This window comes from Pinus tabuliformis, chromosome Q (genome assembly GCF_031772625.1).
Source record: "Pinus tabuliformis cultivar Carrire ecotype Pingquan chromosome Q, CPIR1, whole genome shotgun sequence".
Classification (NCBI taxonomy): Eukaryota; Viridiplantae; Streptophyta; class Pinopsida; order Pinales; family Pinaceae; genus Pinus; species Pinus tabuliformis.
Window position 1 is genome coordinate 1,223,835,095 of NC_142296.1, and position 26,397 is coordinate 1,223,861,491.

The window sequence follows — 26,397 nt, forward strand, 5'->3', positions numbered from 1 at the left end:
CCCAAGCCTCATTTTTGTGCAAAGATGCCATTTCATCAACCATGGCCTCTTTCTAGAGTTTTCCATCCTCGGAATCCACTACTTCCTTCACAGTTCTAGGATCATCATCAGTAACATACAAAGCAAAATTTGAACAGAAAGAAGATGGACTATACCTTTCTAGCTGCATTCTTTCTTGAACTGATCTTCTCATAGCCAGAGTTTGTGGCTCTTCATCTTCTCATTCCTCCTCTGCTGTAGAGTTAGATTCTTCCTCCTTTAGCTCAAACTCTATCTTCTCAGGTTCCTTTGGTTGGACTTCATGTTTAATAACATCTTTCACCTCTCTGAACACCACATCTTGGTTGTACACAACCTTCCTTGTTCCTAGGTTCCAAAGCTTATAACCCTTTAAACCATCCTTATACCCAATGAAGATGCACTTTTTAGATTTACTATCCAGCTTGGTTTGTTTCTCCTTTAGAACATGTACATATGCATCACATCCAAATACCCTCAGATGTGAAAGAGAGGGTTTCGTACCAGTCCATACCTCTTGTGGAGTCTTATCCTCCAACGCTGATGAAGGTGATCTATTGACCAGGTAACATGTAGTATCCACTCCCTCTGCCCAGAATTCCTGTCCTAACTTGGCACCACTGAGCATGCTTCTTGCCCTTTCCATCAACGTCTTGTTCATTCTTTTTGCAACTCCATTTTGATGAGGTGTATATGGAGTAGTCTTCTGTCGTGCTATACCACACTTCTTATAGAATTCTTCAAATTCCTTACTGCAAAACTCTCCATCATTATTTGTCCTCAGCACCTTTATCTTCTCCTCTATCTGATTTTCCATGAGAGCCTTAAATTCTTTAAACTTGTCAAAGACTTCAAATTTCTTCTTAAGCAAATATATCCATGTATTCCTTTAGAAGTCATCTATAAATGATACATAGTACATAGACTTACCCAGTGATGGAACCTTCACAGGTCCAAACACATCATTGTGCATAAGCTCTAATATTTGTTTCGCCCTCTTACTACCAGAGGGGAAACTCACCCGATTCGGCTTCCCATATACACAATTTTCATAGAAATCAAAATCTAGAGAGCTATTACTCATACCTTCTACCATACCTTTACCATGAAGTATTCGAAGGCCCTTCTCTCCAATATATCCAAGCCTTTGATGCCAAAACATGGTCTTCTCTCCAGAGACCACTAGATTTTCCGCTCCACTTTCAGGAACCATGGAACTATTGCACCCATAAATAACAGTGCTACCTTGTAGCTTGTACAGAGTTCCAATCCAAACTCCCCACATCAATACCAGTGCTCCCCGAACCATCTTCCCAGTATCCTTCTCAAACATTGTTTTTACACCTGCATCATCCAGCGTGCTAACATAAATAAGATTTCTAGCTAATGCAGGAATATTCAGAACACCCGGAAGTGTTCTAACCCTTCCACCTTACAGTTTCAACTTTAGTTTTCCACAACCAATGATTCTAGCCTTCCTGTCATCCCCTAAGAAGACATCACCACCATCATATTTCTCATACTCACAGAACCACTCTCTATGGGGAGTGAAGTGAAAGGATGCACCTGAGTCAATCAACCATGCCTCATGATCTATATGTGTACTTGAAGAAGCCAAGTACACATCCCCACCTTCATCTGAGGTGGTTTTTGCCTCTGCAGAAGGAGCCTCATCAGATCCCTTTCCTTTGTCAGGAGCTTTAGATTTACAGTCCCTTTTGAAGTGGCCTTCCTTTCTGCATTTCTAGCACACCACCTTTACAGGTTTTCCTGGAGATTTAGATCTCCCTCTAGATTTAGATCTCCCACTCAATGACTTATTTTTTTTTCTGTTCTGGGACCGTCCTTGTACAGACAAGGCATCACCATTCTGGCTCTCCATATTTTTTTGTCTCATCTCCTTCGTTAGCAAGGCTAAGACTATTTCATCAAACTGCAAGGCAGTTGCATTGCTACCTATTGCAATAACCAGACTATCCCACGAATCTGGTAGAGAACACAACAAACTGATGCACTTATCTTCATCTAAAATTTTAATATCAATAGATGCTAACTGACTTACCATAGTATTAAATGCATTCAGATGCTCTATCACTGAGTCTCCATCTTTAATCCTTAGGTTATACATCTTTTTCCGCAGGAGCAGTTTATTCACCAAAGACTTAGATTGGTACAAAGTCCCTAACTTGTCCGACAAAGCCTTTGTCGTAACTTCCCCTGATACATTCAGAAATATTGAATCTGAGACACACAATCGTATTGTGCTCTTTGCCTTCGGATCCAACTTCTTCCATTCTTCATCAGACACTCTCGTTGGTTTAGTACCCGGATCTACCGCGATCCACTAATCTTTATCCACCAAAAAATCCTCCATATTGAGCTTCCACAACTCAAAACTCTCACCATTAAATTTCTCGATCTCTATCTTTCCACTGCTCACCATCTTCTTTCACCACCAGAATTGATCTCGCAGATCTCCCACTGAACAGGGTCTACCACAGGCCTGAGTGAAACCCCTCAGCAAAAAAGGCATCCCCTTGAAGCCAAAACAGCTCCGATACCAAATGTAGGTTTTAACCCCATACAGAAATTACCTGCATACGAATTCTAAAACACAGAAAATAAACAATGCGAGAGCATAACACATAAAATAGATATACATAGAGATTTTTTCCCCTGGATCCCAAAACTGGGACTACTAGCTTGATTTTTCATTATTTTCCTTTCAATGTTATAATACATATTTATACATGCTAAAGAATCCAATACCATGGACCGAAAACCATTGCGTCCAATACCATGGACCAAAAACCATCGCTTCCAAAAAACATGTGTGAAAATCATGCACAAAACCATAGGTGGGTCCGCCCAACCTAACATAGGGTCCAAAACAAACTAAGGTGGGGTTACAGGTATGCCTCAAACCCCATGTAAGCCCCCCCCCACTACACAATCGATGCAACAAAGGGGGTGCTCCGCCCCCCCCCCTCTAACCCCCCGATTAACTATGTGGGCTAGTCATGGAATGAATATAACACAACCCAACAACTTCCTATCGAATTTAGCTCACTATCTAGAAAGTTGATTTATAATCCTTTCTCAGTACCTTGGAGCCTGCATCCCTTAATGGAAGGTTTTTTCACCTTCGACGACAAGTTCTCATCAGTGATGTTCGATTGAATGATTCTATGAGTGTTCGAATTTAGCACATCTATTCACAGTTCACAGATTGTGCTGGAAGTACCTTGAGAACCATTGTCATTATTGGTAGTTTCTTTTGCACTTGCTAATGGTTCACATCATTGATCGATAATTAAGTGGTTTCTACCATGTTCAACTACAAGACATTCACTCGCATGGCTAGATTCATACTACAAATAAAGAGATGGAGATCAAGACCCTAGATCTAGTTTCATCCATCCATGTTGCGTTGATTTACTAAATATTTATGATTGTAAACATAGGTCCATTGATGGTTGCATCCATATTGTGTCTTTTGTTGACACTGATCTTTAGGTGTATTTTCATATTAGTTCTTTGAGACATTTATGCTCTGGGTATGGGAATGCCTACCTCAATGATGATTTTATATTGAATTATAACATTTCATTAAGAGTTTTAGGTCTCCAACTACTATCTCTAACCTGAAACTTGGCATGATAAAACACTTCAATCATCAAATATATCTTCTATTTTTGCACTTTAGTGGGCAATTTGTTACACATCATTTTGTCACATAAGGAAAATTGTCATTAGTTTGGATTTTCGCTATCTGTCAAAGTGTTCCAAGGCATCCCCCTGCAAGGCTAGAACTAAAATAATCCCAAAGAGAATGAAATTCTTGGATCTCAAGGCCCAAAAGCTTATTTTTGGATTACTGCGCAGTTCCCTAGTCAGTTTATGTGCATATGTAGAATAGGCCATTAGAAGTTGTGCAAAAGTGCATTCTGTCTTACATTGTGGCCTATGCACATGAATTAATGCAAGTAAAAGTAAATAAAATTCTAGAAGCTTTGATTCTCGAATCTTTCCCAACTAACATCTTCGAATGGATGCCTACTCAACCCTGATCACTCCCATCATGGAGCTACTTCCCTCTCCTTGTGGATCCCCTATCCCACCATTTGTGGACCTCATCCCTTAGGAAGAGGATCCAAAACCTCCTCCTCTTGGACTATAATCAAGGATTGGGGAGGACAATTGACGGTAGGATTATGTTGCAAAAATAAGGCTAGTAAGCATTTCATCGAAGGAGAAGGTTGGAGATTGTGGGAAGAGGCTTGTAACATCAAGGCTTTGAGGTTGTCATTTTGTTCTCCCTTTTTATTCAATAAAAATCAATTGTTCTTTCCTAATCATGCCTTTTCTGATATCATTTGTGTGATTCCAATTTCACTCACATTTGTTATGATTGGCTATTGAATCAGTTTATGATATATTTTAAGTTAAGTATTTACTTTGTCTTTCATTCTATACACTAGATGCTTTGATCCTTTGTGTGTTTCTGTCTATGTAGATATCCTTCCAAACATCATGGATAAGTTGTGGAAAGCTCTAGAATGGTCTTTAAAACATTAACAAGAGGATAACCATTGAACAAATTGAAAGGACATCAACATGAATTTCATTAAATCGGTAAGTGATCCCTCGCATATTATTTGTTTCAATCAATCGTAAGCTAAGGAAAGGTAGCAATTCTTTTCTTGTTTGTAACTAGATTTCGTTTGAGATTTTGTGAGATTCGCCTTGTTTGCAAGAGGGATTAATCCACCTAATAGTATTTTACATCATAATCACATGGCTATCCCATTTTCCATGAATAATGGGGGCTGACATTCTCAAGAAATTTAGGTGTGAAAAAAGGAAGGTCAACTTCTGAGTGGCATAAGTTTTGCGTACAGACTCTTATTGATGTGATTCTTACACTGTTGGAAAGATATCTATGGGTACAATAGCATGAAAAGATGTGGCACTAAAGAGACATAGTTTAACCCTCAAAAAACGTTATTTGATGCCTCATAATGCTCCCGAAAGGTTTTACACCCCATTTGGCGAAGCTGGGTCCCGCCAATAAAAAGGGCCCTGTGAGATGATTCCTCCACTTTTTCCACTCCAAATGCATTGAGATTGATGACAAAAAATATAATGATCCAATTTAGATCAGGGTGAATTGGTAGTGATAGGACTTATAATATTTTTATCCATTTTCTCCAATTGATTATTCTTTAGATCATGCACAAACTGGAATACATAATCAAAGACTACGGAATCAAACATAAACCAGAAAACATGAAAGAATTCAACAAAAGGAATGATGAGACCCAATATTGCAGCAAGGATGCTGCAACTCATAGGGAGATGAAATTTACTTTATCAACCTAGGGTTCATACAAACTTGGAGGTGACAGTGCTATAAACACAACAGATGCAATAGTCTAATCTTGTAACTTCTCAACTCTGGCGACAGACCATTATGGTTTGCCAAACCAGTATTCTATTCAATAGAAGGAAGCTGACTACTAATAGTGAATGTAAAACTATCTTTAATGCAAAAAGTAAATGCTTGCCTATGTTAAGGAAATGAAAGTGTTGAATAGAAAGTGTGATGAAAATGGCATGAAATCACCTAGCTAGCAATTAACACACATTACTTTGTAGAAGAGACCTAATTTACCTTTGCATTCTATCATCTAGTTATCTGGACTGAGTAATCACATAAATGATAATATGTTAGGTCGCTATAATACTAGTGATTACCCCATTACTATTGTAGTTGTATCCTTTATTAATATTGTTATGTCCCTATTGTCCCCATATTGTTCTTATTGTGCCCCATAGAATCCCTCTATTGTTATTTTTGTGCCTTTATATTATTATTGTTAGGTCGGCTAGGTTATATTGTGACTCCTTAGACTCCTATATATAGAAAGGAGGATTTTTCATTTGAATCATCAAAGAATCATTCATTTTTGTAATGTAAAGGAGGTTTCCCCCTCGAAGAGGCTGGATTCTAAGGCGTTGATATATCTTTTCTATCTTTTTGTGAGCTGGTTTCATAACATTTGGTATTAGAGCATTGGATTCTAGGGTTTCATTGCTCCAAATAGGTCATCATGGTATTTTCACTATAATTTTCTTCTACAATGTTTCAAAAGTGAAAAAAGAAGCCATTTGAGACAAAATCACATTGAACCTCGGGTCTGAATTTTAGAGCTTTTCGCACTATATTTGCAGAGATATGATCTGAGGAAGTTGGTCTTTTTGTAGACTCCTGAATTACATTCCAAATAGGTGACCTAGGGAAAATCGTCATAACTTTCTCTCTGAGCATCGAATTGAAATTTCGTAAGAAGGTATAGAAAGAGGATGGACTGTAGTTTCTTTAATATATTTTTCAAATCCAAAGGTCAAAAAAAGGACACGTGGCATGTCATACAATTCCGCTCTACTGAACTAGTCCATAATCAGGTCACTGTGGGAGATTTGGCATAACTCTTCCTTGGAGAATCCAATTGCGATCATACTAGTGGCATTGGAAAGAGGACATAGAGGGATACTGTAGGTCATAATTTCAAAACTAGATGATTCGAAATTACAGAGATACCTCAAAGGCAATATCGAGCTCCTACAAAGTGCAAAAAGGTGTGTAGATTTTTTTAAATTTTTGCTTAAGCTTGGTTTGAAAAATTATTTTGAAGGAATTCAAAGGGCATAGTAGAGAATTATTATTGGTAACTGATGCCCCAAGGAAATAAAATGCAAACAACTAGTAAGCAACCTGAAAGCTCTAGCATGACTCATGAAGAAGAGGAATAAATGCTATATGATATATCAAAATTACAAGACCAAGTGAAACAAATTTCACTCTCACAAAAGCTAACAGAAGCTAAGATAAATGGCATGGAATCTAAGATAAATGGTGTGGAAGCTAATATGAATGGTGTGGAAGCTAAGATTGACGATTTGAAGATATATTTGAAGACAAATTTGACAAATTTTCTATAAGAAATACTTACTAGTGGTGAAAGGGTAGCAAAGGAAACTCATGATGCGAACAAAATAAATGTTAATCATGATTTCATAGACTCTAATGTTGGATCAAAGACCCACCATATTCCAAAAATTGATATGAGGAAGTTTGATGGCAAGGATCCGTTAACATGGATATTACAGATGGAGCAATTTTTCGATCTCAATAATGTGAAAACACACAAAAGGTACATATTGCAACTTTATATTGGAACCAAATCAGTTTGTATGGTATCGATGTCTTTTCTCTCATAAACAAATTATCACTTGGGAAATTTTACGGAAGAATTGACAGCACATTATGAGGATACAAAAAGCAACATTTTTTTTAGCTAATTGATAAGTCTCAAACAAAAGGGTTCAATAATGAAGCACATTGAGGAGTTCCAAAAATTGAACATAAGGGTAAAAATATTCTAGAGGAGCATAGGATTGATGTGTTCATAGGGACTTTAAGGGATAATATCTGACATGATGTTCACCTTTGGGAACCTGATTCATTAGAGAAAGCATTCAGGTTAGCAAGAAAAATGGAAAGCAAAATTATGGCAACGAGGAAGCATACCACTCACAAATATAAATATGGAATTCTTGTTGCCCCTAGTCTTCCACAACCTATAAGGTTAACACCACAACAATTGGAAGAAAAAAGAGCAAAAGGGCTTTGTTACAGTTGTGATATCAGATACACTAAAGGTCATAAGGGTGCTGAGAAGAAATTATTCTACATAGATTATGAAGAGGAAGAAGAAAAGGAGCAAGAAAGGTCAAAAGAAGAGGATATACTCCAGGAACAAAGCCTAGATAAAGAAGAAATGAATCCAACCATATCTTGTAATGCATTGGTTAGAATTACCACTCCTCAAACCATCAAGATAGAAGGACAAATCAAGAAGAAAAAGGTAATAATGTTGATTGATTCAGGAAGTACCCACAATTTTATTCATTGTAAGGTAGCAAAAGAATTGAATTGCTTCCTATATCTAGCACCAGAGTGTCAAGTGATGGTTGCAAGTGGAGGAACAATAAATTTCTCTGGAAAGTGCCACAATATTAGGCTATCCATGGGAGAATATTTATTGACTAGCCCAATGCTTTCCATTCCAAAGGGAGGTGCTGATGTTGTAGTAGGAGTCCAATGGCTACAATCCTTGGGTACAATAGATTTTAATTTTTAGGAACTTTTCATGAAATTTTCTACGAAAGGAAAGGATGTTGAATTAATGGGTATTGCAAGGAAACCGGGAAGGATAATCAGCTCTAACGGTATGACAAAGCTTCTAAAAAAGGAAGAAAGAGGTGTAATTTCACAATTATGTTCACTAGATGTTTCCACATCGAAATCATCTATTTCTCTAGATCTCCAAAAAGTATTGGACAATCATTCCAAGGTATTTGGGACTCCAAAAGGTCTCCCACCTATTTGTGATCATGATCATGCTATTCATCTGATTCCAGGAAGTGTTCCTCTAAACATCAGGCCATATAGATATCCCTATGCCCAAAAGAGTGAAATTGAACGTATGGTTGCAGAAATGCTAGAGGCTGGTATAATTCAACCTAGTCAAAGTTTTTTCTCTGCTCCAGTAGTATTGGTGCACAAGAAGGATGGATCATGGCGCATGTGTTCGGATTATAGGGAGCTCAACAAGCTCACTATTAAAGATAAGTTTCCCATTCCTATCATTAATGAATTACTGGATGAATTTCATGGATCAATTTACTTCACCAAGTTGGATCTTCATTTAGGATATCATCAAATCAAAATGAAGACTGAAGACATTCTAAAAACAACATTTAGAACTCATGAGGGTCATTATGAATTTTTTGTCATGCTTTTTGGCCTTACCAATGCACCTTCTACATTTCAAGGTTTGATGAATTCCATTTTCAAACCCTTTCTTAGAAAAGTTGTGTTAGTATTTTTTGATGATATACTAATCTACAGCAAGTATTGGAAGGATCATGTTGAACATGTTGACAGGGTGCTACAGCTATTCGACGAGAAACAATTATATGCAAAAAGATCCAAATGTTTCTTTGGAGTACAAGAGGTGGAGTATCTAGGTCATATTGTATCTCATGAAGGAGTTAAGGTAGACTCTAACAAAATTAAAGCCATTAAGGAATGGAAAATCCCCACATCTATAAAGAATTTGCGAGGATTTCTAGGGTTGACAGGGTATTATTTCAAGTTTGTTAAGAATTATGGGAGAATAGCAGCACCTCTAACAACATTATTGAAGAAAGATGCATTTTCATGGACTCTAGAAGCAACAAATACTTCAAACATCTTAAAGAGGCAATGTGCCAACCATCAGTCTTAGCTACGCTAGACTTCACAAAAACCTTTATTGTGGAATGTGATGCTTCAGGAAATGTAATTGGTGTTGTTTTAATGCAAGATGAAAGACCCATTGCTTTTGAAAGTCATCCAATCAAGGGAAAGTTTTTACACAAAGCTATTTATGAGAAGGAAATGTTGGCAATACTACATGCACTTAAGAAATGGTGACCCTACCTAATGGGAAGACACTTCAAGGTAAAAACAGATCATGATAGCCTTAAATACTTTTTAGAACAAAGATTATCCTCTGAAGAGAAACAAAAGTGGGTCACAAAGATGTTGGGTTATGAATTTGAAATCATCTACAAAAAAGGGAAGCAAATTGTGGTGGCAGATGCACTCTCAAGAAAGGATGAGGATGTGGAAGCATTGTTGTGTGCCATTTATATTATCCAACTAGATTGGATAAACACAGCAAGGGAGGAATGGAAGAATGATGAAGAAGTGTTGGCACTTATTCAAAAGTTACAACAAGATTCCAGTACATCTGATACATTTAGTTGGAAAAATGATTCATTATGGTACAAAGATCTCTTATACCTCTGTAAGAATTCCCAACTCAAACAAAAGATTCTTATGGAATTGCACATTTCTCCCTTAGGAGGGCACTCAGGATTTTTAAAAACTTACCACAGGGTTAAGAAGGAATTTTTTTGGGATGGCCTTAAATCGGATATTCAAAAGTTTGTGGTCAAATGTTTGGTTTGACAACAAAATAAAGTTGAAACAATTAGGACCCCGAGTCTATTACAACCTTTATCCATTCCAAGCCAACATTGGGAGGAGGTTTCAATGGATTTTATCACAGGTTTACCCAAGTCTGATGGAAAGAGTGTCATGATGGTGGTAGTTGATAGACTTACCAAGTATGCACACTTTTGTGCATTATCACATCCCTTTAAAGCCGGTACAGTTTCTACTGCATTTATGGAAACAATTCAAAAGCTACATGGAAACCCAAAGATTATTGTAAGTGACAGAGATCCCATTTTCACTGGAAATTTTTGGACAGAATTATTTTCTTGTCTTGGTACTCAGTTAGCTCATAGCTCATCTTATCATCCTCAATCTGATGGGAAAACTGAGATAGTAAACAAATGTTTGGAAGGATATCTTCGTTGCTTTGTATCTGATAAACAGACACAATGACACTTTATGGATATTAGCCACCATCCATCACATCATATTTAAGAGAAAATTTTAAGGTTCAAGCAGTGGAACATCACATAAAGCATCAACAACAAGTCCTCCAACTCTTAAAGGATAACCTCGTGTTGGTGCATAATAGAATGAAACAATAGGCAAATCAACATCGCAGCGAAAGAAGTTTTGATGTAGGTGATTGGGTATTCCTACGGCTACAACCATATAAACAAATGTCCCTCAAGCAAGCTAAGAAGGATAATAAATTATCACCAAAGTATTATGGTCTGTACAAGGTGTTGCAAAAGAATGGTACTATGGCATACAAATTGGAGCTTCCTATAGCTTCTCAAATGCACCCAGTTTTCCATGTTTCATGTTTAAAGAAGGTTATAGGCGACAAGCTCCCAGTTCAAACAATATTGCCAGAACTTGATGAGGAAGGAAAAATTATATTGGAACCAAAAGCAGTCACAGAAACAAGAACTCGACAGCTACGAAGTTGATCAATTTTGGAGTATCTCATCAAGTGGAAGAACTTATCTGCCGAAGATTCCACATGGGAGGATGAGAATTTTATATGGAAGCATCCATAACTACTCAAGCATTGAGGACAACACTTTTTTGAAGGAGAGGGGCATGTTAGGTCCCTATAATACTAGTGATTACCCCATTACTATTGTAGTTGTATCCCTTATTAATATTGTTGTGCCCCTATTGTCCCCATATTGCTCTTACTATGCCCCATAGAATCCCTCTATTGTTATTTTTGTGCCTTTATATTATTATTGTTAAGTCAGATGGGTTATATTGTGACTCCTTAGACTCCTATATATAGAAAGGAGGTTTTGTCATTTGAATCATAAAAGAATCATTCATTTGTGTAATGTAAAGGAGGTTGCCCCCTCAAAGAGGCTGAATTCTAAGGCATTGATCTATCTTTTCTATCTTTTTGTGAGCTGGCTTCATAACATCATAACATTGTTAAGATTGATGTATGCATGCATTAGTTAGATATTGTACAAAAGAGTCTTTTGATTTCCAATTTAGAAATGTAAATGTTAAACTAATCAAGATGATCTTTTGTAGAGGAGGAAGGTATGGGTAAAATTGTCAAAAATGGCATTGAGGGGTATAAAGGTCAAGTTGAAGGCCTACCCTAGGCTTTGGTCATTATTTATTCCGAAAACAGTCTAAAACAGGTTGCTATAGGGTTTCCTGTAATTGCTAGAGGATTTCCTGTAGTTACTAGAGGATGTCCTAGTTTACTATAGGAAACTTAGCTGAAAGATGTAGGAAGGTAGGGAAGGTGAAAGGAAGTTCTATGAAGGTAGATGATGGTGGAATACGGTATCGGGAAGGTGCACACTACGCAAGGATCAGCCCAACTCTTCAGGATGGTTTGGATTTGCTAAAGGTGGTTGTCCACAATGGGCTATAAGACATAAATTCGAATTGATGGTTGGTAGGGTTTCACAAGAGGTGGAGAAGACTTAGATGAGGCTTGTGAAATTATTCCCCCCGTGGATCAGAAAATCCTCCAACAACACATATTCATTTCTTCATTTATGCACAATTTTATGTAAATGTGGAGAAGATGAGTTGAACTTAAGAAACTAATTTATTGATGGCTAGTGGATCAACTCTAAGGAATGGAATTCTTTATAACCTACATAAAACTTAAGAAACCAAAATAAAAATTCCAATTTCTTCTAATAAATCATGAAAAATGGCCTACTCAACAAGAAACCCTAAGTTATGCAATAATCAAAAGATAACGCTCTTTTCAGAACTGTGAGAGTGGGGTCTTCAAACCATGATTCCATGAGGGAGATGAGTATGAGACCACTATCACAACATTTTCTAAAGTATTTCCTTTCCATACTGTAACACTAATCTACTTCTCCAACTAATGCAAGAAAAACTAACCAATCATTCAAAGACTTGCAAGTTAAACAAAACATAAATAATTTCGGCAGCTAATCTATTATTCTAATCTAAGGATTCATGTACAAAAAGAAGAGGAACCTATGATACTAGGGTTGGGCCCTAACCCATGAACTTCAGCCCTCTAAGTAAACTCAGTGTTGGATTAAAGAAACTCTTTTCATTGTCACCAAAATGTCCAAAATAACATGCGGAAGTAGTCACAATATCTTAAGCTCATAATTTCCTCTTGGCTACACTAAAAATTCGAATCCTAATGAGGCACTAGGCCTTCTTATTTATATGACTAAAGCTACCAACAACTTCCTTAAAATTAGGGAGGCTTTGCTCCCAAAATCGACATTAACTTGTCTTCAACTATCACTGGCTTGGCTGCCAATGAACTGGGTGGGCTTGGTCACTTGTAACTCCAAGGTGATGATATTTGGTAGAGGAATCTTTGAGTGAATGAGGAGTTAAGGAGGGAGACCCAATCTCCTAATATCCCTCCTTCTTGTGTACTTCGATTTCCCACACTTAAATTATCCAAAATCTACTCTAAATCCTGCAATTAATGGACACTAGGCCACATGACATAACATCTCATGTTTACCCTTCTCACTATGAAAAATATAATAAAATATGTAAAGAAATGTGTGAAAAGTTAAGTTTAATAAGATGGAGAGTGGAATTAAGGCCCATATAATTTACATATTGATGAGCCTCACCATCACACCCCTGCTAAAAGTGTTGCTCATCCAATGAGCAACTTAGTCTATGTCCATGTCTTTCATAATTCTTGTGCCCTTTCTGACATCCCAGGCCTCTGTTGATGGAGTTTCCTCTTATGGATAAAATACTGTGTGCTTCTCTATACCCTCCCACTACTTTAATTCCTCTTCCTCCTTTATGCATTCTAGCATACCCACTAGGAAGGGTGGACTGAGTTTCAAACCAATCCAATTGATTTTGAGTCTCTGTAGCGCCTTCTTATACAGTGGGGTCATTTCTAGTGCATCTCTCATTATTTCAGGGGAATGATACTCCCTGTCCCTTAGGTTGTATGGTAGGGTGCCCCATATCCTTTGGCATGCTTGTTGGATTTCATCCCCTAGAAATATCAAGGTGTCCTCAAAATGTGTGATTGCTTGCTCTTGTGTAGCTAGGTATCTTGGTGCAAGCTGGGGATCATTGGCGATTATGTTGTGGGTGTTGATGACATACATAGAATTGATTTGTTCTTCTCTAATGTAAAGGGGCTCTTTTCCTTCTCTTTCTAACACCCTCATCACCTCCTTAGCCCTACCGTCCTCATGACTCATCCATGATGCAAGGGCCATTAGTTGTAAGTCCCCCAACTTTGAATTGGGTTCCCACACATTCAAGTCCATTAGGGCCAAGTTGTTCAAGTAGAATTCAGATATCTTGGCCTTATCCTCTAGGGTTCTTTTGTCACATAGCTCAATGAACTGCCTATAGTCCTCAAAAGGCATAGTCCCCCATTGTGCTAGTGTCTTTATCTAAAATTGTAGCCATTGATCTTTTAGGAAAAATGCATATGATTTTGGTGGCATCCTTTATTAGAGGGCCTCCATGGAGAGGCTTTCCATGGTGGCCAATTGGCTCTCTTTTTCCTATAACTTCCTCCTTGGCCATGTGTTTTTTTCCTTTAGTTGAGATATCATAATTTGTTCCATGCCTCTTATCCTACTCAACTCTCTTCCCATCTCTAGTAGCTTCTCTTCCATATGCCCACATCCTCTACATTATTTGATTTGGCAATTTTCATCCAATGATGTGTCCTTCCTCTCTCCTTCTCAAGCTCAAAGAAGAGAGGGAGGGTAAATTTCTATGGTATTACTCTGCCTCCCTCAATGAATTTGTAATAAGAGCTCAGATTGGGTTGTGGGCTAGGTTCTCACATCTCTTGGGAGATGGCTGCAATTTCTCGCTATCTCCACACAAACTTCAAACTATTCACAATTATTTTAAAACTCCTAGGCCCTTTGTAATCACTTAAAAACCCAATTTTTTCTATTCCTAGATATCAATTCAAAGAAAAGGAGATATGGGCCACATTCCTTTCAATGTGATGCTTTTTATGAGGAGAATTTCTTAGCAGCTAGATCCTATGCACCTCCTTTTAGTGTTCTCTCTAAAGTTCAACTATTTCATGTAGCTCCTTGTGTATCCTGTGGTTGTTGTTTCCTATAGGGTGGCTGAAACAAATTTTCCTTTTGGATGGATCTCCAAGTTGGTCTTGGTCGTCTATGATCTCAAAATGAACAAATGGTGCATGAGAGTTTAGAACTTTTCTTTATATGATTGATTCCTTAGAGCACTGTTGTTTGGACTTCAAAAGGTCGTACAAATATCACTCATTACCATACATGTTTCACCTACGCTTCCATCATATCACCCATTATTCACCACCATGTCACTTCATTTTCCCTATTATTCACCATTATTGGGTCTCATTTATATTTTCCAAATATTATTTATTTTTAAGCATTTTTAAGAGGAATTCTTGATTAAATATTAGAAAATAATATATTTTACTTTATATATGGAAAGTGGGTTGTTTTTGTGACATGTGTAGGTCCAAGGAAGCTTCCAAGACACCTTTATGTGGCCTTTAATGATCAAATTCGAATTTGAGAAGATAAACCTCATGGGGAAGATTATGATCTCATGGAGAAGATGAAGGACAAAAGGGGTTATGTGTCTAGATGGTTGAGAGATGTATGGAACTAAAAGAGAGATTAGTGGATGATCATTATGGGTTTGTTACTCATCCCATTGTATAAATAGGAGTACAATCTCCTCCATTTGTAATGTTGAAGTTTTTTTGTTATCTTAGAATCTTGAAGTTTTTGTAAGCTTAGAATTTTGGAGTATGTAATCTTAGAAGCTTAGAGTTGTAATATTAGAGTTGGTTTGTAATAGAGATTTTGAAATAAAGGATCATACTTCAATTTTTCTTCTACATTTGAGTCTCCATTGAAGTGGTGTGCTTGTGGAGTTATGGAGGGCCCCCATGGCCTCACTTGCATGCTTATTTGTTTATTTTAGGTATAATTTATGTTATGTTTTTGTTTGATTTTAGTTTTCAAGTTTTTGTTAAATGTTCTAATATTGGAAGAGTCTTATTTGAAAGTGTTCTTGTAAGAGAACCGTAAGATTTCAAACAATTATTAGATCTAGGCTTTTAAGTTCTTATTAGATGTTATAATGTTGGAAGAGATCTTGTAGAATATATTCTTGTAAGAGAACCATAGATCTCAAACAATTGTTAGATCTAGGTTTGATTAGTTATTGAAAGAGGTCTTAATGAATATGTTCTTGTAAGGGGACTTTAAGATCTTGGACAAATTAGGAATCCTTCTAAATCTATATATTTTAGATAAGTGCTTCTAAGTTTACCTTCCCGGGTTGACATTAAATGAAACTCTAATTGACATCATCAATTGGAACCAAACATTTTGGCGTCGTTGCCGGGGAAGTGCAACTAGAAGGATTTAGTAATTATTTTATGCATTTGTTTTTATGGACTAATTTTTGGAACTTGGTGACAGTAGGTTCATAAAGGAGTTCAAAATTTGGAGCATTTTTTTATTTTCGTAAATAGTTAATTTAAATTTAGTTTTTATTTTAAAACCCCCCATTTCTCACTAATCCATCTACGAATTAGGACTTTGACAATGTTGAACAGGTACTTCTTGGAGAGCAAGGACAATTACCTTGAGCAAACTCTAAGACAGGATTCTCACATACTTGCAAAACATAATGTAAAATTTTTAAATCTTGATCTGAGCATGTTCAAATTTTTAGTCTGTAGATGGCTTCATTGGAAGCATTCTTTTACTTAGAAAATAAAACATCTTTTAAGTTAATGTAGAATAGATTAGAAAAATAAAAATGAGATCTCATTAGAAGTCATTATCATTAGAAGTTTTTAGTCTTGTTTTCAAAAAATCAATCATCATGAATAAATTTAGTGGCACATCTTTGCATCTCTATGTCTTGTTTCTATATCACGGGTGAGCCAGGAGCTTGATTATCGGAAAGCCTTGTCTTCTGAGAGTCTAAATGTCCCCGTGACATTGCAGAAAGAGTGTAGATAATGCAAGGTTTTGTCGCAAATCTTCATTGTGTTTTATCCATCCATGCTAACCTGCATAAATAATAATTTAAAAAAAAATCAAGAGATTAGTATGCTCTCTTCCTGCACTTCGTGCGATCAGGAAGATCAGAAAATCTATTGATTTATTTTAAATAAAAATACTCTTGCTGTTGACAATATATATATATATATATATATATATTTTCCAAGGAAAAAACGAACTTTCTTATAAGATATAAAAAAGTTACAATACTTTTGAGTTAACATTCTGCATAAACTGTCTGTTTAGGAGCCGAGACTCCTCTAGTAGGATCATTAGCGCCCCTACAGGGCTCTAATAAATCATCTGCTGAAGCCGACTTTTACAACCATTTCTTCTTTGCATGAGCTCTCAGGGAGCAAACCGCAGTGCTTCCTGGGCCTCCATACATATGGAAAACAACCCAGGATCAAAGCATCAAAAGGGGATCAGGATATAGTTCGCTCTATTAAACCAGAGCATATAAAAACAAAAACCTCATATAAGAGTATATAAACAGTATGGAACGAAGTCATCATGTTCTATCCGCTAAAACAGGAAAGAAAAAACCAGAGCCTAAGATTTATAAATTTGGGGCTTGATCCGACACACGGATTTGATCATGTTCCTGTTCTATTATCCTCCAAGCGCCCACAGCCTGCCACAAGCCTTCTTTAGAAAATCTATCCGCTTCTTCATTGAATTCCCTGTAAATGTGAGCAATTGAGAAGACATTAAACTGCTGTTTTAAGGATTGGATCTCTTCAAGTAGTGGAAACAACAAGTAGTTCTGACATCTATGCTTCCCCAATACCCAATTTATAACATTCAGCGAATCACCGAAAATCTGAACTGTGAGGATATGTTTGTGAACAAGCCAACAAAGGAGCAGTTTTAGGGTAGTAAGTTCAGCAAAATTATTTGTCCCCCTTCCAATTCCCACCGAAGCTTTGAGAGAATGTGAACCACTAAGGTGTATGCACAAGCCGGCCCCCGTGTAGTCATCTTGAGCAGCCCCGTCAAAGAAAGACCACGGGATCCCTTCTCTGATGTCTGGTTCCTTCCGCAGGGGAACATTTGAAGAAGCCTCCTTCACAGGAATGCTTTCTAGAATAGCACTGCTTTGTATGGCAATAGCTGTCCCCGGAGTCTGCTGCTCACCGAAGATGCTTCGGTTCCTAGCTATCCAGATACCCCAGCATATGATGGGAGGTAAATTCCTTAAATTTCTCTCTTGAAAATGATTCCACCAGTCTTCCCATGCTGTAGACAGACAGTCGCCTTCCCATCTGATTTTTACATTTATCAATCTTTCCACTTCAACCCACACCTGTTTTGTGAAGGGGCAAAAAATGAACAGATGCGAGATGGATTCAGACTCATTGAAGCACAAAGGGCATCTACCAGGTCCTTGTTTGTAGCGAGCTTGCAGTACATCCCATGTAGGGATCTTATATTTTAAGGCACACCAGAAGAAAATTCTTGCTTTTTTAGGACACTTTAGTTTAAATAAAGGTTTTGACCACCAGACTGGCGGGTTCCAACCTTTATTCTTCATCAGTAAACTATAGCCTGCCTTCGGCGAATAAGAACCTGTCTCCGCATGAGCCCAGACCAGAGCATCTGATCTGTCCGAGATTCTTACGTTTGATCTTTTAAGTTCTTGGATGAAAGCCTGCCATTCCACACTCCAAGCAGGATCGATTCCAAGCTCGACCTTAGACCTCCATATCTGTCCCCAGATGGAATACTGCTCCAAATTTGCAATCTGCCTTAAGTTCCTAATACCAATATCATCCAGGTGATTTAGCATACCAGGGGAGAGAGCAAAACGTTCACTACACCCAACCCAAGGATCCCTTCCAATCCTAACATTTTCTCCATTTCCCACCCTCCAAGCTAGCCCTTGTTCTATAACCTTGAAAGCCTCCATAGTGGCTTTCCAAATAACAGAGCAGTTCCTTCCTTTTTTATTTGGCATTCTAATCCAATCTTCCATTGGAGTGGGATCAATGTACTTTCGCCTTACCACCTTTGTCCAGAGGTTTTCCATAGTGATAACCCTCCATCCCGATTTTGCAGCTAAAGCCTGACTGAAATCTATGGGACTTTTCAAGCCCCAACCACCCCAGTCCTTTGGTCTGGCTATCTTGTCCCATGCCACCCAAGGGAGCACGAAATCTTCCTTTGATCCTGACCATAAGAATCTACTACAAATCTGCTTGATTTTGTGAAGAGTTCCTTTTGGAATCCACGTCAAAGCAGCCCAGAATACCGGAATAGCCTGGAGAACAGCGTTTACCAAAGTCAGCCTTCCCGCCCTTGAAAGCCACTTAAAGCTCCAATGAGAAATTTTTTGTTCAATCTTCGCGATTAGCCAATTCCAGTCTTGCTTTCTATAAGAAGAAGGTTTTAACCAAAACCCCAGATATTTGAAAGGCTGCTCCATATTACAAATGTCAAAAGGCAGCTGGCCTGCTATCATATTCTCCTCTTGTCTATTGAAGCCTTCAACAATTAGTTGTGACTTCCTCTCGTTTATTTGGAGCCCTGTAGCCTTTAGAAATAGATCAAGAATGCGTTTAATCTCTACAATTTCATTTAAGTTCCCATTTGTAAAGAGAAGAATATCATCAACAAAGAGCAGGTGAGTAATAAACAGGTTGACAACAACTTCCAAACCTTTTATCAAACCTGATTGTTTTGCCTTTGCCATCAGCCTGCTCAGACCTTCCGCAGCAAGAAGAAAGAGTAGAGGAGAAAGAGGGCATCCTTGGCGCAGGCCTCTTTGGCTTCTAAAGAATTGTGAGGCAGCTCCATTAATCAGGACAACAAAGTTTACATTTGTGACACAACCCATAATCCAGTTTATGAAGCCCACCTGGAACCCTAAATGTGTCAGCAATAACTTTAAATACATCCAACTAACCCTATCATATGCTTTTGATAGGTCTATTTTAAGCACTGCCCCCTTCTTTTTTGCTTGCCTTAAGCTGTGAATGGTTTCTTGAGCTACCCCTATAGCTTCATGAATTTGTCTCCCATCCAAGAACCCAAATTGTTCCTTTGAAATACAGCCAGATAAAATGGGTTTCAAACGGACAGCAATGATCTTTGCAATAATCTTGTAAATTGTATTGCACAAAGAGATAGGCCTAAAATCTTCAAAAGAGCCAGGGTCTTCTTTTTTAGGGATAAGTGCAATGAAGGTTGCATTGAAAGGACCATAGATTTCCCCTTTAACTCTAGATTCTTCAACTACTTCAGTAAGCTCAGCCCCAATGGATTCAAAGAAATGTGCAAAAAGTTCTATGGTCCATCCATCGGGTCCTGGACTTTTGTCTTTAGGCATAGACTTTATTACATGTTCTACTTCTTCCTTTGTCACTTCTCTGAAGAGATCATCCGCTTCTTCCTCATCCACAAAGCGAGGGAAAGCCTGAGCAGTTCTAATAATTTCGGGCAAAATGATGTCCCCCGGATCCGAGAAAAGAGATTGAAAATGAAATTTCCCCATAGAGGACAGGTCCTCAAAGGATGAAGCCTCCCTGCCTTCAGCATCCCTTAGCTTCCATATAGTGTTTGCATTCCTCCTCCCTTTTGCAAAGTTATGGAAGAATTTAGTATTTTCATCCCCTGCTTTTAACCAAATAGCCCTACTTTTTAATCTCCACTCCTCTTCTCTATCCAATAGGATCTTCGCCCTTCTCTTTTCCAGAGCCAGAATTCTTTCTTTCGACTCCTGAGATGAATAAGAATCGTTTGCAGGATCTTCAAGAGCCCCCAGTGCCTCATCAATACTCACTAAATCTTCCACTTGTTCTTTCCTCTTCGCTGCTGCCCATTCAATAGATGCTTTTTTTAGTCTTTTGAGATTCTCCAAGAAACGGCCAGCTTTATTCACCGAATGCTCCGGGCTTGTATGTCTCCAGGTCTCATTAAAGAGCTTGATGTAAGATTCCTCCTGAAGCCAAGAAGCATTGAATTTGAAAGGCGCCGCAGGTTTTGAGGGAGGCTTGGAGAACTCCAGAAAGATAGGAAAGTGGTCTGAGTTTCCCCCATCACCCACCCATTGACGGAATAGAGGAATACCATAGGCCAATCTTTCATTTATAAGGAAACGATCAAGTCTTTTCGCAATTCTGTCCTCCCCCGTTCTTCTATTTCTCCAGGTAGGCTTTGCTTTAATGATGTTTACATCAATCAGATGATGAGTGAGAAGGATATTTGAGAAAAAGTCAGTCAAAGGATCCTCCCTTGCAAGAGGCCCCAGGCTTCAGCAATTCCCATCGAGAAATTTAGGTCTCCCCCAATGATAAGATTTTTGTCTTTTAACAAGTCTTTTTCGAGAAGGTTGTTCCAGAAAGAGACCCGACCCTGACAAGGACCGTAGACATTTACAAACAGCAGAGGAATATCGAAATCAGGGGATACCACCTCCACCCCCAGCACATTTGGTAACCCCCAGGAGCTTAAAACCTTCAGTCTTCCCATTTTAAAGCCCAATGCTAGTCCTCCTGAGTGTCCACTAGCATCGGCAGCTATGAATACCCAACCTGGAAAAAGAGAGCCCAAGGAGGACTCAACATCCGAACCTTTTCCCAGAGTTTCTTGAAGGAAGACCATGTCCGGATTATTTCGAGCAATAAGGTCTTTTAGAGCTAGTTTTTTGGGTTTACTAGCTAACCCCCTGCAGTTCCATGAAAGACAGATCATTTAATAACAGACTCTGGGGGTTTTGCTGCTCTAAGCGCCCCAGGAATTGTCATCTGTTTCCCATCTGCTACATCACAAACGGCTTTTGCTTGAGATTTTGAAAACATGGATTTTCTTCCTCTGCCCTTTTTTGGGCAGGATTTTGGAATTTCAGTGCCCAAACCTCCAACAGGATCCAAAAGCTCCTTCAAGCACCCCAGTTTTTTACTATGAGATCTAAGATTATATTGACAGCCACCAGAAGAGGTCCCAACACCGGAACCCAAAGGGGGGAAGTCGTCACAGTTCAGATTTAAGGATGGAAGATCAGACGTGATATTTTCAATATTTTGCATATCAGACTTAACAGTTTCTAGCTTAGAAACCCCCCCTTCAACAGATTCAGAGCAAGTGACAGAGGTATGATGAGGGGAAAGCATACCCGGATGATCTTCCGCTGTGACCGCGACCGGAGCCGAAGGAGGGGGGTCCAAAGTTGGTTGATCCTCAGTCAAGATCCTCGCATCTCCGTCGTCCTTGAGCTCCCCTTCCATAGATTGCTGCAATTGCTCCTCCACAGGCTTTCCATCTGGAATGACCTTCTCCTGCTCACTCCCGACCCGCCTGCTGCTCCTTTCCCATTCCTTTTCATCTCTATAGGTCCTCCTCTTCCTCCTACCCAGCGGGCAATCCCTTGCCAGGTGCCCATATTCATGGCAGCGATGACAACGAAACGGGAGAAGTTCATAATCCAACGGTTGCTCAACCACGTAATCCCTATATCTCAGAGTGATGGATTTTGCCAGTCCCTCCTTGGGGTTTAACCTCACCAGGATCCTCGCCACCCCCATTTCAAAAGTTTCAAGATACGATCTATCTGCGCCCAGATATGTTCCCAATAGGTTTCCAATAGACTTGAAAACAGAGTCCGCCCATAGATATGGAGGGAGACTCGGCGCCCTTACCCAGATGGGAAACTCATCAACCTTCTCTTTTGCTGCATCAAACAGCGGCGTCCATCTCTTAAAGAAAACCGGTCTGTTCCCAAATTCCCAAATTTTCCCTTCAACCCATTCCATGGCCTCTTTACTGCTGAAACGGGCCATAAACCAACCTTTGACCAGAGAGTTTATCTTGCATGAGGCCGCTGTGGAATTTTCCCACTGACTCGATGCCCATTGTCTAAGATCTTTGCCGGAGACGGGCCGCCCCCTGATTCTGCCCACCAGAGTAACTTCTGCGATCTCAAGGATGCCATCCACATGCATATCCATATCAAGAACAAGTTCTGAGAAAGTCTTAGTCTTTAAGGGCTTTGCTTTCTTTCTTTTCTCCCCAGCCCTTGTCACCTCCGAGGATCCATTCTGGTCCCCGGGCTCTGGGTCATGTAGGTCGTCCCTTTGAGACCCGAAAACTGGCCTGGTAACCTGCACATCCTCATCCGATGGTGGGGTATCGACCAAACCCTCAACTGGGCTGCCTACCCTTTCAAACTCCGGAAAGACCTTTCCATGCACCGACCCTATTGCCGGTGAAGTCGGAACCGTTCCTTGTGAAGCTTGACCGCCTTCTCCGGGTAGCAATCCTGCCGACTCACCGATTCCCAAAGGAGGGTTCTCTGGAAAAAGCCCCTTTCTTGCAGCGGATGGAAGAGCTCCACTCCCGACCTCCTTCCCTGTGACGTTTAAACCACCTACCGATCTCCACACCCCTCTGTTTTGGACTGAATTAATTATGTCTTCTAATCCTCCGGAAGGACAAAAGATCTTGGCTGGAGATGATAACTTACCAGACGGCCCAGCGAAACATTTGTCTCTCCACGAGCTCAAAACTGGCAGTGAGGGCTCCTTCTCCTTTCTCCTGCCATCAACGCCTAAAATGCTCGATAAATCCCAGCTTTCCTCCAATAGCCCCTTTGCAAAATCTGCAGCCCTAGTACCAGCCGTCAAAACCGCACCAGCTCCATTCCCTTCGAGCTTTTCAACCAGCTCTCTAATGTTCTGCTCGCTTAAATCCTTCCCCCACACTGTAAGCACATCCTCCGGCGAAGGGTCAAGTTCCACCGACTCACTAGCAATAACCATTGTAAAACCCTAGAGATCCGGAAAATGGTAAAAAACTTCCAACCGACACCCGAGAAAGCCAGTAGTAAAACCGCCTGCACAACCGAAAAAACGCATACAAAATGCTAGACCGGGTCAGTTCCGAGGTAAAAGTCACGGGTTATTGGAATAAACCGCTCGACCAATCTTCCTTTGGCAAAAATTATATATATATATATATATATATATATATATATATATATATATATATATATATATATATATATATATATATATATATACATTATTATTATTAAAAAAAAAAAAAACTCCAAAATTCCGGTCATTAAAACCAATAAAAAAATTAATGACAACTCGTTCACCTAACCTCATCAATCAATTAGAGTTTACAAGTCCAAACTTCAAAGTCTGTCTAGCTCAGACTTCAAACTATGGTCTACACCATGCCTAATCATCAATCGTTTCCGTTTACCAAACCAAAATCCGAAGGGAGCCAGGTCCAATCTGGAATCCACGTGCCGAGGACCGGACCACAGCAGGTTCAGAACAGAAGCTGGACATTCACACAAATTCACTTCTGTCATTTCCCGACATTTCATCGTTGGAAATTTGGAGCTGGATTTATCCGCGTAGAAGAGAACTGTGTTCGAATCGCATCGAGTCTTTTATTGATTTTGTTTTGTTGAGCCTCAACGAGCATGTTGTACAAATTCCAAGGTGCTAGGGCAATTTTCTTTCCCATGATTACTACTGTGGGAGCGCGGCTTGGACGAATTTGGTGGAGAAACGCATGATCACGCAGAGCAATTGGAATTTGAATTCGAGCATACCAGACGGAGCAATGCTAACACTGAATCCTGGCATGAAATTACCAATCCTCTGAGTTGGATCCATCTCTCTCACCCTACAACTGCCATTTCCGATCACATCTGGGATCTATCCATTACAATCTCGTCACAAGAAGATCTTTGGTCGACCCAAGAACAAATTCCTATCACAACTCAATTTGCTTGCCTAAAATGCCTTCTCTATATTCAATGTAGTGGTAGAAAAATTGGATTTGACTTATCTTGGAGGGATTTCTTCCTGAAAATTTGGTATTTGCATTATTTTCTCTTGATTTTATGAAAAAAACATGATTTTCATTGACTTCAAAGGATTTTGTGAGGAAGCTGCGGTAACCGAGGCAGTAGGAAGTAGCAGGAGGTTTTGAACATGCATTAATCTTTGAGAACTGTTAGAATCCGCTGAAAAACTAGTTTACTCTTCAATAATGGACTTCATTGTGTTGACAAGATAAGGTTGTATCGCTAGTGTGATGGAAATTCATATCAGCGGCTCCCTGTTCTGCCCATCATTACAATAGTGGTTGGCTGATTGAGTTATCGTTGTTAATTTTTGTATCTTGGCAGGTATTCCCAGAATAGGCCACCCGCGTCACTGCTAGATCAGAGAATTTTTAAAAGCAGAATTTAGTGAAAATTTCTAACTGCAAAGAGTTGAGGCGTCTCATTGCAAGCTTGTTCTTCTCAATATAGTGAGAGACTACCCACAGGTCTGTATATAAATTTAGTTTCTGAATAGATTTTTTTTTTTCTAATGTCAAATCTTGTATTCTTGCTCTAACTTGCTATAAGTGACTGTATCCGAGTTTTCATTGGCTAAGTTTTGATAAATGTTGCTTGCTGCCATAGTTTATTTTTGTAAGCTATTTATTAGTTTTTAATAAATAAAATTTTGTTGATTTTACAATTAAAAAAAAAAAAACTCAACTTAAATAATAAATTAAAAAAGTTTATGTTTTTTAATTTATTGTTAAAATAAATAATAAAAAAACAAAATAAATCAAAATAAATAATAAAAAAATCTATATCTTCATTTATTTATTATTTTTGATAATTTCTTTTTAAATTTGTGGTTTAAAAAAAAGAAAAGAAAAATTCACACAATTCACGCAGATTTGAAAATAAAAAAAATGGAATACTTGGAAATAAATTTCGAAAATCGATTTATCAAACATTTGGAGGATTCTATAGATGATCATTATCATGTTTCGATAGCTTCAAGTTGGCATTAAACTCATAACATCTTTCTGTTGAATGCTTTTATGTGACATACTAATATGCAGAACACAACAAATCTTTCTAATGTCAATCTTTTTGCCGCGCACATTTCATGAGTTATCTAACATAAACAGGGAGTATTACTTTTCATTGTTATATTTAAGAATGGATTGATACTAATATCATGAATTGAGTTAATTTCAACACTTTGATTTTTCTTAAATCTGTTTTATTTGGTATGAAATTTTTGCGTAAGAATCATGAAGGAAATGCGCATTTCTTCTTGAACACACTTATGTTTTCTTTCTGCCAAGTTTTTTTTTACAGGTTACAGGACAATCAAGTGATCATTAAGGAGATTACATTGTGATGACAATTGGTCTTCCAAAGACTAAATTCATGAAAAATTATAAAAACAAATCCAACTCCACAACCACTACCTTGCACCTCCCTTTTTGAAACAAATTTTGAATTCCACCAATTGTAAATCCATAAAGCATGACATTTCCATATCCATTTTTCACAGCAAGAGTATTTATTCATAAACCATGTATTTCCTTACATCCATTCCTTACAATCTTATTGTCATTTTCCATGTCATTACCATTCCCGTTCATTTCCGCAAATAAAACCCTGCTTCTATGGATATCATTGAATCGAAGTCCTAGAGTCTAATTATCTTTGTAGAAACACCTAGAGGCTTGCATGCCTTAATGGCAAGTAATCTTGCCAATGAACAATGGGAGTACATTAATATCCCTTGTTCATTGGATCTTGTAGGTGACTCGACCACAACAAACATATTCGTACCTACAAAGATGTGTTAGGCATCTTGACTCTCATTGGAATCAATGGTGAGAGCTCTCGTGTTGACTAGTGGCATTCATTAATGGCCACTAAGTCGAAAAATTCTTACTATGTTCGACACCAGCACATTTAATCACATAGTAAGATTTATGCCATCGAGTGTC

At 38.5% G+C, this 26,397-nt stretch overlaps 1 protein-coding gene across 1 annotated transcript; it reads right to left on the reverse strand.

The window, feature by feature from the left end:
• Nucleotides 1–17,188: 17,188 nt before the first annotated feature.
• Nucleotides 17,189–21,231, reverse strand: LOC149224189 (uncharacterized). The gene is made up of 3 exons (XM_089388111.1): nucleotides 21,011–21,231; nucleotides 19,681–20,879; nucleotides 17,189–19,494 (listed from the first exon to the last, which is right to left on the reverse strand). The coding sequence occupies exons 1-3, from the start codon at nucleotides 21,229–21,231 to the stop codon at nucleotides 17,189–17,191; spliced, it is 3,726 nt and encodes a 1,241-aa protein (XP_089244237.1).
• Between the last annotated feature and the right edge of the window lie 5,166 nt (nucleotides 21,232–26,397).

Excerpts from the sequence above, each read along its gene's own strand:
- LOC149224189 (XM_089388111.1), bottom strand. The coding sequence starts at position 21,231 with ATGGTCTTCCTTCAAGAAACTCTGGGAAAAGGTTCGGATGTTGAGTCC. Across the intron at positions 20,880-21,010 it reads GATTTCGATATTCCTCTGCT|CCTGGGGCCTCTTGCAAGGG; the intron begins GTTTGTAAATGT and ends GAATTGCTGAAG. Across the intron at positions 19,495-19,680 it reads GAAACCCATTTTATCTGGCT|GGTTCCAGGTGGGCTTCATA; the intron begins GTATTTCAAAGG and ends TGACACATTTAG.